The sequence below is a fragment of the Hemiscyllium ocellatum genome, chromosome 23 (genome assembly GCF_020745735.1).
Source record: "Hemiscyllium ocellatum isolate sHemOce1 chromosome 23, sHemOce1.pat.X.cur, whole genome shotgun sequence".
NCBI lineage: Eukaryota > Metazoa > Chordata > Chondrichthyes > Orectolobiformes > Hemiscylliidae > Hemiscyllium > Hemiscyllium ocellatum.
This window is the reverse complement of record NC_083423.1, coordinates 27,410,031-27,422,422: the sequence shown is the minus strand read 5'-3', so window position 1 is coordinate 27,422,422 and position 12,392 is coordinate 27,410,031. Positions and strand designations below refer to the sequence as shown.

The 12,392-nt window shown below is 39.8% G+C and overlaps 1 protein-coding gene across 1 annotated transcript in view; it reads right to left on the bottom strand.

Annotated features, from left to right (window-relative positions):
* Positions 1-12,392, bottom strand: part of LOC132826888 (protein PHTF2-like) — a 107,151-nt gene that overhangs the window by 53,506 nt on the left and 41,253 nt on the right. The window contains exons 3-4 of the mRNA XM_060843163.1: positions 8,675-8,731; positions 2,374-2,443 (exon numbers count right to left, since the gene is read on the bottom strand). Coding sequence (XP_060699146.1) covers positions 2,374-2,443; positions 8,675-8,731 — 127 coding nt within the window. The remainder of the gene's footprint in view (positions 1-2,373; positions 2,444-8,674; positions 8,732-12,392) is intronic.

Sequence of the window (12,392 nt, the reverse complement as noted above, 5' to 3'; positions counted from 1 at the left end):
CAGCAATTAGCACATATAATACAGGATGATGTCCTACTTTCAGTATGGACATGTTCTTGCTGGATGATTTACATGTAAAATGTATCAAAGAATTATGAAAGTACTTTGCAGACTATTTTCCAACATGACCTCATTTTAACTCACCAAAACTTCTCAAGAGCAGTTAGGGTTTGCTAACACTGCATACCCATGAAAATTATATTTTTAAAAAGCTCTCGAAATAGACCATGCATCTAGTCACCAGCAACAAAAAATAATTAACAAAATAGCATATTGTCATTCAATATATTAAAAGTTGCACTCAGATTAACATATAATTATAATTAAAGATTATAATTGGTTGCCCTATTACAGGAAGGATGTGGAAGCATTGGAAAAGGTGCGAACACATTTAGCAGATTTACCAGGATGTTGCCTGGTTTGGAGGGAAGGCTGAGACACTTGGGTCTGTTCTCATTGGAAAGAAGAAGGCTAAGAGGGGATTTGATACATGATCAGAGGATTAGCTAGGGTAGACAGCGCAAGTCTTTTTCCTACGATGATGATGTCAGCTTGTACGAGGGGGCATAGCTACAAATTGAGGGCGATGGATTTAAGACATGTGTCAGAGGAAGGTTCTTTACTCAGAACCTTGGTAAGAGTGTGGAATACCCTGCCTGCCAATGTAGTTAATTTGGCCACATGAGGGACATTTAAACAATCCTTGGATAAGCACATGGATGATGATGATGGGATTGTGTAGGGCATGGGCTTAGACTAGTTCACAGGTCAGCACAACATCGAGGTCGGAAGTGCTTGCACTGCACTGTATTGTTCCATGTTCTAATCCCAATCCTTGAACTCTGTCCATTCATTCAACAGCCTCTGCTCACAACTACTCTCCCACATACACCAACTCATCCTCCCCATTCTCCACAAATAGCCATACCCTACTCACTCAGAAACCCCTCCTCCAACTCTTAACCCTTTACTTACCAAACCCCACCAAGACACTGACTCTGCTACTCCCTCCCCCTCCTCCCACAGACACATTACATAATTAGCAACAATGCACACACTCCTGCCTCGCCATAAGCCTGCTCCCAAGCCTTGTTAATGACAGAGATTTATAGGTGTAAGGGCCAAGCACAGGCAGGTGGGACCAATTTTGTTTGGGAATACGGTCGGTGAGGACTGGTTGGACCAAAGGGATTGTTTCTATGCTGAATGACTCTAGACTTGAAATTAGAATTCTGCAAAATAGCAGGAATTTCTCATTCTAAAAATTCCTAAAAACTTTAAATGTTTATGCATAATTTATTAATGCTGAAATGATAGAAGTTTGTGCCAAAAGCTTCACCAGGAAACTAATCTGCCAGTCAGTTAATATCCTTTCCCCCCACTTTAGTCCACTGTTTTATATGCTTTACCAGCAACAAGTGACTCATTTCTGAAATAAGAGAATAAGTGATCAATAATGGTTACATTGCATTCAAGACAATAGTTTTTAAGATATTTTATCAGGGGCATGGAGTCACCTTCTCATGTGCACCCAGGTACACTTGCATTCTGTATACGAAGCCAATGAAACAGTTTGAAAGATAGTAATATTAAATGAGCATCCAAATTACCCTTATAATTAGACAACATCCAAAGCTCCTCAATCTTTTATCCAAAATAATCATTGCCTACTAAATTGGTCACACCAATGAATCTTAAAAGCAAATTTTATTTATTTGCACATGTTTGGGGATATTGCAAATTTACTTCCAGATTTTCAGAGACAAATCAATTTCTTCTATTTTAAGTGCATTTTTTTGTTTTTTTAAAGATTAACCTCACTAAGATATGCCCTGTATTTTGTGTATTTTTGAAATAAATGTTATTCACATCAAAAACTGAAAAGATTTTCACGCGATCATAAGAAATAAGAGCAGAAGTGACTGTACAGTATTCCAAGCATGGTCTCACCAAAGCCTCATTAGAGTGTAGCAAGTCTTCTTTATTCTTGAACTCCAATTTCCTCACAATAAAAGCCAACATGTCATTTGCTTGTTGGCTTCTTGCATTCTTTGTATGAGTATTTCAATTCTTAAAACTGTCTGCCAGATGCACAGGAATGAGTTGAAATATAAATCTCAAGATTCAATTAATAAATATATTTATTATATCTGGTGTTCCCTTGGGCCCTGGGTTTTTTGTTGTGATTAATGCCTATAGCCACCTAATTTAAGTTTGGACATTTTTTCAAGAGTTTAGCAGGATTCTGGAATGCAACTTGATATCTGTAAACGAACACAGTATCAGATACATTTTCAAATCTAACCTCTGCATGGTGCCAAGATGTATATTTTATGAAGTGTCAAATTTCCTAAAACCAAAAGAGATATTTACCCCTTACAAGATCAACATCTATGAGGTCTGGCTTTACATGACCAGTTTTCTTTGGTTTGTTCTTCATACCCTATGGTAAAGAAACAATACAAGTCTTATAAACAAATATGCCCAGCTTTAACCTGCAATATAAGAATATCACAATGTTAACAAGTGCAATCAGAAACAAAAACAGTCGGTGCAGAACCTGTTATCATCTTAACCAGCCAAACTTCATGCATGTAAAATTCATTCTCAATGTGTTAAATATTACTGAATTAATTGTGTTACTTTTACAACATATTGCAAGCACAGCGCACGACAATTGTCAAGTGCTTTGTACTCATTTGGAGTGGGCTAGAATGCGGTGGGGAAAGATTATTTGTTAAGTAGCAGAATTATGAAAATAAGTTTTTCAGATTTTAAATTCTCTGCCTAGGATGTGACTACTGTTTACCTTGATTGGAAAACTATTTATTTACGTATCTAGTTATTGTTAGAAATAATCCTTCTACATCTATCAGTTTTAATTTTACTTCAATCCCATTTAAAATATTTTTAAAACTCAGATATAAAATTTACCTTCATCAACAACGCAATTCAACATCAATCCTACCTGACTAAACTCATTGACTCTTGAGGAGTGGCAAAGCATGTACAATCTGATTGATCTTACAGACATTAAAAATGTCCAGAAACAATCTGACCAAGTTCTATATTATCTTAAAGCTTTGGGAACTAGAACAAACTTGTAAGGCTGAAAGGGCAGAATGGGTTGGAAAACAAACTTGGGGTCCCAGGTGTTAGCATGGGACACAAATGTGAATAAGTGGGTCAAAGTATTGATCCCTGCGAAAACTCACTAGTCACTGCCTGTTACCCATTCATTCCTGCACTTTGTTGCCCGTCAGCAAACCAGTTCTCTATCCACGTTAGTACACTACCCAGAATCCAATACGCTTTAGATTAGATTAGATTAGATTAGACTTACAGTGTGGAAACAGGCCCTTCGGCCCAACAAGTCCACACCGACCCGCCGAAGCGCAACCCACCCATGCCCCTACATTTACCCCTTACCTAACACTATGGGCAATTTAGCTTGGCCAATTCACCTGACCCGCACATTTTTGTGACTGTGGGAGGAAACCGGAGCACCCGGAGGAAACCCACGCAGACACGGGGAGAACGTGCAAACTCCACACAGTCAGTCGCCTGAGTCGGAAATGAACCCGGGTCTACAGGCGCTGTGAGGCAGCAGTGCTAACCACTGTGCCACTGTGCCGCCCCAATTTTACATATTCATCTTTTACGTAGGACCTTATCAAAAGCATTTTGAAAGTCCAAGTAAATCATATCCACAAACTCCCCCTCATCAACTCTACTAGATACATCTTTTAAAAATTCCAATAGATTTGTCAAATATGATTTCTCTTTTGTAAGTCAATGCTGACTACCTTTTTTTAAACAACGGGATTTCATCAGCTACTTGCATTCCATAGAAACTGCTCTAGAGTCTATCGAATCTAGAAGGATGAAAACCAGTATATTTACTATTTCTAGGGCCGCTTCCTTAAGTATTTTGGGGTGATTGCTGGGCCCCTTGCTGAGATATTTGCATCATCAATAGTCACAGGTGAGGTGCTGGAAGACTGGAAGTTGGCTAGCATAGTGCCAATATTTAAGAAAGGTGGTAAGGAAAAGCTAGGGAACTATCGACAGGTGAGCCTGATGTCAGTGGTGGGCAAGTTGTTGGAGGTAAGTTCTGTCCCTCAGGATTCCATGTATTTGGAAAGGTAAGGACTGATTAGGGATAGTCAACATGGCTTTTTGCTTGGGAAATCACGTCTTACTAACTTGACTGACTTTTTCGAAGAAGTAATGAAGAGGATTGGTGAGGGCAGAGTGGTAGACATGAGTTATATAGACTTCAGTAAGGTATTTGACAAGGTTTCCCAAGGGACACTGGTTAGCAAGGCTAGATTTCATGGAATACAGGAAGAACTAGCCATTTGGATACAGAACTGGCTCGAAGGTAGAAGAAGATGGTGGTGGAGGGTTGCTTTCCCAACTGGAGGCCTGTGACCAGTGGTATGCAACAAGGATCGGTTCTGGGTCCACTACTTTTGGTAGTGTAGTGGACAGCGAAGGTTACCTCAGAGTACAATGGGATCTTGATCAGATGGGCCAATGGACTGAGGAGTGGCAGATGGAGTTTAATTTAAATAAATGCGAGGTGCTGCAGGACTTATACACTTAATGGTAAGGTCCTGGGGAATATTGCTGAACAAAGAGACCCTGGAATACAGGTTCATAGCTCCTTGAAAATAGAGTCACAGATAGATAGGATAATGAAGGCGGCATTTGGTATGCTTTCCTTTATTGGTCAGAGCATGGAGTATAGGAGTTGGGAGGTCATGTTGCGACTGTATAGGACATTGATTAGGCCACTTTTGGAATATTGCGTGCAATTCAGGTCTCCTTCCTATCAGCAAGATGTTGTGAAACTTGGAAGGGTTCAGAAAAGATTTACAAGGATGGTGGCAGGGTGAGAGAATTTGAGCTATAGGGAGAGAATGAACAGGCGGGGCTATTTTCCCTGGAGTGTCGGAGGCTATGGGGTTACCTTATTGAGGTTTAGAAAATCACAAGGGGCATAGGTAGGATAAATAGACAAGGTCTTTTCCCTGGATTAGGGGGTCCAGAACTAGAGGGCATAGGTTTAGGGTGAGAGGAGAAGATATAAAAGGGACAACTTTTTCACACAGTGAGTGCAGCATGTATGGAATGAGCTGCCAGAGGAAGTGGTGGAGGCTGGTACAATTACAACATTAAAAGGCATCTTGATGGGTACATGAATAGGAAGGGTTTAGAGGAATATAGGCCAAGTGCTGGCAGCATAAGATGTCTAGTTGGCATGGATGAGTTGGACCGAAGGGTCTGTTTCTGTGTATTACGCCTCTATGACTATGCTCCCAATCTTCAGGTCTACAGTATTTTCTTTTAGTCAATTTGTATGCCCCTTCCTTGGATTTGACACTGACACTGACACTGACACTATCTCTAATTTCCCTTGTTAATCATAGTCAGGCTACTTTTCCTGTTTTTATTTTTGTGCCAGACAGAAATCAACAATTTTTGCAGTTCATTCATGCACTCTTATATCCCACTGCCTAATCACCACCATCCCTTTAAGTAACATTCCCCAATTTATCATAGCCTCATACCATCAGTTTCCCTTATGTAGATCCTGACCCTAGTCTCAGAATCAATTGCATCACTCTCCATTTTAAACGAAGAATTTTGTCATATTATGTGGTGACTCTTTCCCCCAAGGCGCCTCATATAGCTGAACTGCCAACTATTGCTTTCTCATATATATGACACCCAGTTTAGGATGGCCTATTCTCCATTTGGTTCCTCAATGTATTGGTCCAAAAACAATATCCCATACACACTCCAAGAATTCCTTCTTTACAGTATTGTTATGAATTTGATTTACTCAAATCTATGTGCCGATTAAAGAAAAATAAAAGAGATTTTGGAGAACCACCTATAGAGACCAGCCCTGCAGTGAGTCACTAGACTTATACAGAGCACTTGCAGTCTGACTTTACCAAAAAAAAGCGAGAACTTTATGAGTTTTATGTCAAAATGTGATGTGATGACATGGGAGCTAACACCACAGATCTTCCAAACATTCTATAGCACTCAGTACCTCAATAGTGTAAATGAATGTGCTATCTTCAAAAATAATTTATTAATATAACACAGACATTAGCTCTATACATGTGGTGAAGTACACACTGAAAGTGCAGCAATGTTCTGTAGTATAATTTATATCCATGCTTTTAGTACTTATCCATGTGCTTTGGGGCGCAAAACAGTAAAACCATTTACTTGATAAATGAATTCATCATTTTCACACCTACTTTTCACATTTGGTGCACAGAAGAATATCTTTGAATTAGGCAGTAAATATTCAAAAATTAAAAAAAAACACCAAGGCCAGAATCTATTAGCAGTATCCAAGCACAAAGTTCCTCTGAAACTTACCAATTTAATAAACTGCAAAGAGTATAAATAACATTAGAAAGGAGGTCAAATAAATCAATGTCTAAGATGATAACTTAGTCACGAAACAAAATGATATCAAAATTAAAGAAAGATAATGGAACACAGGGATAATACATGGGGAATGAAATGGTCAATACAAGTTAATTTCAACTATCTGGCATAGCAATAAAGCTGTAGATAATGTAAGCACATTTATTTACATCTAAAGTTTGATCAAATACATTAGCCATTCATCTCAGATGTTTCACACACCACTGAGTCCTTAAATATTCTATCAATACAGATATCCATTGCACCACTCTTTAAAACTAGCCGAAAAAATAAAGATCAGTAGGACAACTTCCATATCAGTGAAAATAATTACTGAGCAGTTGATTGCATAGTGCTCACGAATGTTGCTAGGCATTAAAGTCTCAATTACAAATCAAGTAAAAATGCACCTGAACAAAATAAAGGAATAGTTTTTAATATCTACAAGTTTATACTTATGAAATGAAAAAGTGCAACGTTTAAATATTTTGTAACAAAATTAGTTGTTTACATTACTGAACTGGAAAATATGGAAATTTTTTCACCTTACATTTGTGATTATGTTAATTAGAAGTATTAAGATATTCCTATTACCACCAATGATATGCCAATATCCAAAGTTTATGAACCACAAAGAAGCTAAATTTACAGCCCAACAACTATTTGAGACACTAAGGCCTGATTCTCACCACAATGGAAAGCCTCTCTGTCATAGCAAAACTACACATAAGCCAGAAACTGAAAAGCGTATCCTGGTTCATAGCACTTCCATTTTTCGCAGAGTAGGGAATGGGACCAGTTTGACATTTAAATCATCAGCTGCCTCCAATCCAGTCAGATTTTGTCAGTCGTGGTATGTGAAATCTGAAGCATGCAGAGTACACAAGATAGGAGCAGGTCTGAACTTGCTACGTTTCTTTTCCTAGGCAGGCTTTGGAGAGATGAGGCTTCATCTTTTCCTAGGACACATTTGGGGAATCGGGTGTCCTTGGAATTGTTAAAAGCAAGCATGAATGTGTAATAAAGTGCATTCATGAACTGCCAACAGACCGGTCAAGAGTATCAAAGCTGTCGAAATCAACTGACAAGTGAATATATCAAGAATGTTGAGATGATCTATCAAAACCACCTATCAAAGGGAACTGTAAGGCTGTCAATGCATTTAAAAGGCCTGCCCTTCAATTATTTGAAAAGGAAATATTCCAACATGAAAAGAAGATACAATGAAACAGCAAACATAAATTTAGGATTTTTCTTATTAGATTACATCTAATTTCACAATAATCCACTATCAGAGTAGGGCCCCTGGCATTTCATGGTTTGATTGACAACTGCAAGTGTTTACAGATTCTGCGAAGAGGGATCATCAATTTCAATGCTTATAGTTACAAATGATGGTACACTTGAAGAAAACATTTGTTGTTATATAGATTTTACAAAGCTGAAGGAGTGTAAATATAGCAAATGGGATTTTTTTGAATGAGTTGTACTTATTTTAATATTATGATAGACACGTCCAACATTATTTTATGGAATATTATTTTATCATTTCTTTCTAAGGAACCCAAGATCTGTTCATGAAAGATCAAAAAAAGTTGGCATAGTAAGTGCAACATGATTTGTGGGAAGTTTGGTATGAATTGGCACCCAGGCTACAAAGAGTCATGGATGGGAACAGAATCAATCCTGGACACAGAAGGATGTGATTGGTTGTGGGGGTGGGAACAGGTGGGAAGGATAGTGAATGGGAGTGTGGGGGGTTGGATTGGGAAATGAGCACTGGAAGGATATTTTACATTTCAACATAAAAATTGTTTTTACCCACAAAAGCAGAGCCCAAGACAAATCATCCACCCAAATCACTCCTCACATCTTCCTGGGTCTTCCCCCATTGTTTCTAATAAGCTTCTCCCCACCTAAATGTTCCAAATCATCGCCAGCATTTAATATTGGTTGACATCTACCTCAGTGACCTTGGTCTGAGAACTGAACCAATTTATAGTTCAGATCAAACAGGAGTACAAAGCCACCTCAACCAAATTGTATATTTCTAAAGAAAGTAGGCAATGCTGGCCGATCCTGCCGTTGCAGCACGTAGCCATGTATTTCACCAAATGTGACATAATGTTATTTACTCAGCTTCACTTAGGAGTCTAACATCTCACTATTGACCATTTAGCTCCATAGAAATTGTATTTAGAAATTAAAAATTCTGTACCTTGATCTCTCTTTGTTCTACAGATTTCTCCCATATCTGTTGATCATAAGCCCCAATCTATAATGAAACAAAAAAGTTAAATATTAATGAATGTTTCAAATCTGGAGAAATCAGGTTAAAAAGTAAGTATTTCTGCACCATAAATACAAGACCACTGAAAATTCTACACTCATCTGGCTTGAAAATGCATTTCATAATAATTGAACATCTTAATTAAGTTAACAAGTGGAGATGCTCAAAACATTTGTGATGATATTAGTAACCATATTCCAACATGCATCATTAAATCCAAAACCTTTCCTTCCCATTCCACAGCATTCATGCCTTTCACATCATTATTGGCCTATTTTATAATTATGATGGGAAGGAGGTTAGGGATGACATTCTGTCAAGAATGGTATTCTCAATGGTTGCTACGGGATTCAATGGGGTAACAAGTTGCCAACATTTACTGCTTAGCCATGTGATGAGTGAGATTTGTTGACTTTACGCTGGATGAATAGTGAAGATAACCTCATTAGAAAGATGAAGAACGATAATGATTATGGTGCTCGATGAGAGAGGGGGACAGGGGCGAAGAGTGTGACAGAGAGAGAGAGAGAGAGTGCGAGAGAGAGAGAGTGCGAGAGAGAGAGAGATGAGGGAGGGGGGGAGAGAGGAGAGGGGGGAGAGAGGAGAGGGGGGAGAGAAGGCGGGGGTGGGAGGGAGAAGGCGGGGGTGGGAGGGAGAAGGCGGGGAGGGGAGAAGGCGGGGAGGGGAGAAGGCAGAGGGGGGTTAGAAGGCAGCAGGGGGGAGAAGGCAGGCGGGGGGGGGAAGGCAGAGGAGGGGGAAGGCAAAGGGGGGGAAGGCAAAGGAGGGGGGGGAAGGCAAAGGAGGGGGGGAAGGCAGAGGACGGGGGGGAAGGCAGAGGACGGGGGGGAAGGCAGAGGACGGGGGGGGGAAGGCAGAGGACGGGGGGGGGGAAGGCAGAGGACGGGGGGGGGAAGGCAGAGGAGGGGGGCAAGGCAGAGGACGGGGGGGCAAGGCAGAGGAGGGGGGAAAGTAGAGGGAAGGAAAGGAGTGGGAGGAAAGAGGGGGAAAGATGAGGAGGGAAGGAGGGGGAAATGATATGGAGATGTTCGTGCCTTAGATGAAGTGAGCAGGAACATTTTTCATGTGGGGCTCAATTCAGTGATGCTTTGCTATAAATGCCTTTTGAGGTAAAGACTAAAACATCATTTGAAAAGTACTGTATGAGCAGATAGATTAGGGATTAACAGATGAGGAAACAAGTAACAGAAAACCACATTAACACTGCCACAAGTTGTCAAATACCCTCCTTCTGTGATGCAACAACCTTTGTTCCATGAAAGCTTTCCTTTATGGAACTGAAACTCGTGGACAGTTGAGAAGGATCATAAAATAGATCTGAGATATTACAATCCTCTGTATGACAAATATATCACACTGTTTAGGAAAGGTGGTAAGGACAAGCCAGAGAACTATAGACTGGTGAACCTGACATCGGTGGTAGGCAAGTTGTTGGAGGGAATCCTCAGGGACAGGATTTACATGTATTTGGAAAGGCAAGGACTGATTAGGAATAGTCAACATGGCTTTGTGCTTGGGAAATCATGTCTCACAAAGTTGATAGAGTTTTTTGAAGAAGTAACTAAGAGGACTGATGTGGGTTAAGCGGTGGACATGATCTAATATTGACTTCAGCAAGGCGTTCCACAAAGTTCTCCATGGGAGACTGGTTAACAAGTAGATCTCATAGAATACGGGAAGAACTAGCCATTTGGATACAGAACTGCCTTGAAGGTAGAAGACAGAGGGATTTGGTGGAGGGTTATTTTTCAGACTGGAGTTATGTGATCAGTGGAGTGCCACAAGGATCAGTGCTGGGTCCCCTTCTTTTCATCATTCATATAGATGATTTGGATGCAAGCATAAGAGGTACAGTTAGTAAGTTTGCAGATGACACCAAACTTGGAGGTGTAGTGGACAGTGAAGAAAGTTACCTCAGATTATAATAGAATCTTGATCAGATGGCCAATGGGCTGAGGACTAGCAGATAGATTTTAATTTAGATAAATGCCAGGTGCTGCATTTGGAAAAAACAAATCTTAGCAGGACTTAAACACTTAATGGTACAGTCCTAGGAAGTGTTGCTGAACAAAGACCTTGGAGTGCAGGTTCATGGATCTTCGAAAGTAGAGTCACAGGTAGATAGGATAGTGAAGGTGGCTTTTGGCATGCTTTTCTTTTTGGACACAGCATTGAATGTAGGAGCTGGGAGGCCATGCTGTGGCTATACAGGGCATTGATTAGACCACTTTTGGAATATTGTATGCAATTCTTGTCTCCTTCCTATTAGAAGTATGACGTGAAACTTCAAAGAGTTCAGAAAAGACTTAAGGATGTTGCCAGGGTTGGAGGATTTGAGCTAAGAGAGAGGCTGAATAGGCTGGGGCTGTTTTCTTTGGAACATCAAAGATGAAAAGTGACCTCAGATTTTAAAATATCATGAGGGGCATGGATAGGATAAACCAACAAGGTGTTTTCCCTAGGGTGGGGGAGTCCAAAACTAGAGTGCATAGGTTTAGGGTGAGAGGGGAAAGATATAAAAGGGATCCAAGGGGCAACTTTTTCATGCACAGGGTGGTGCATGAATGCAATGAGCTGGCAGAAGAAGTGGTAGAGGCTGATACAATTACAACATTTAAAAGGCATCTGGATGAGTATATGAATAGGAAGGGTTTGGAGAGATATGGGCCAGGTGCTGGCAAATGGGACTAGATTAGGTTGGGATATCTGGTCGGCATGGACAAGTTGGACTGAAGGGTCTGTTTCTGTGCTGTACATCTCTATGATTCTATGAAAAAAATTTCAAATATCAAACTGTCTTTTTCAAACTGTCAAGCCAAGAAAGAACATCTTGAAGGTCACTATTAATTTGGCTGCGTACTTGAAACAATTAATGAGGAACAGGGCTCATGCACAGAACAGATTGTAACATCAAAATGGACTTTACCATGGAAGTTCCAGTTACATTCACAAATGACAGCCACAATTGTTTAGCTGAAGCAAGTAGTTGTTTATAACAGCTGCTAACTACCAAAGCACTTGGGAGAATGAACAGACAGATGCAGCTCTGGAAGAAGAATGCTGGATTTCAATTCAGTTGGCCCAACTTAAACAGAAATTCTACCTTGAATTTGAACTCAGCCACCCTCTTTGGATAATAATAGGTTTATAGTGTGTAAGTAATGCTTTGAGGCACATTGAAAACAAACATGGTGTGATAATAAATTATTTAAGAAACTAAGTCAGCAACAAACAACGTTTGTTAAAACAGGCCAGTAACTGGAGTGAACAATGAACATTTGATGAAACAGCAAGTTATGTCCTCAGCTTGCTGAAGAATTATTGAACATAATGCATGAAGCATTATAATCTGCTCCAGATGAGCTATGTGAAATCATTTTGATGCTGACTATAGCCAATGGTTAGAGAGAAAAACAAGTCAGCAATTGAAAAAGTTCAACACAGCTTCTTGAGTTAGGTTACTCTAGTAAGACAGAAATCTTTACATAGTGTTGAAACTAGAATACAAATGGAAAGTCTGGAAATTGTGTGCCAATTGGAAATTAGAAGAAAAACTCACAATAAAGTTGCAACAGTTGAGGAAATAAAGCACCAAGTTTAGGCCAGTAATTTATTTTACACAATAGTT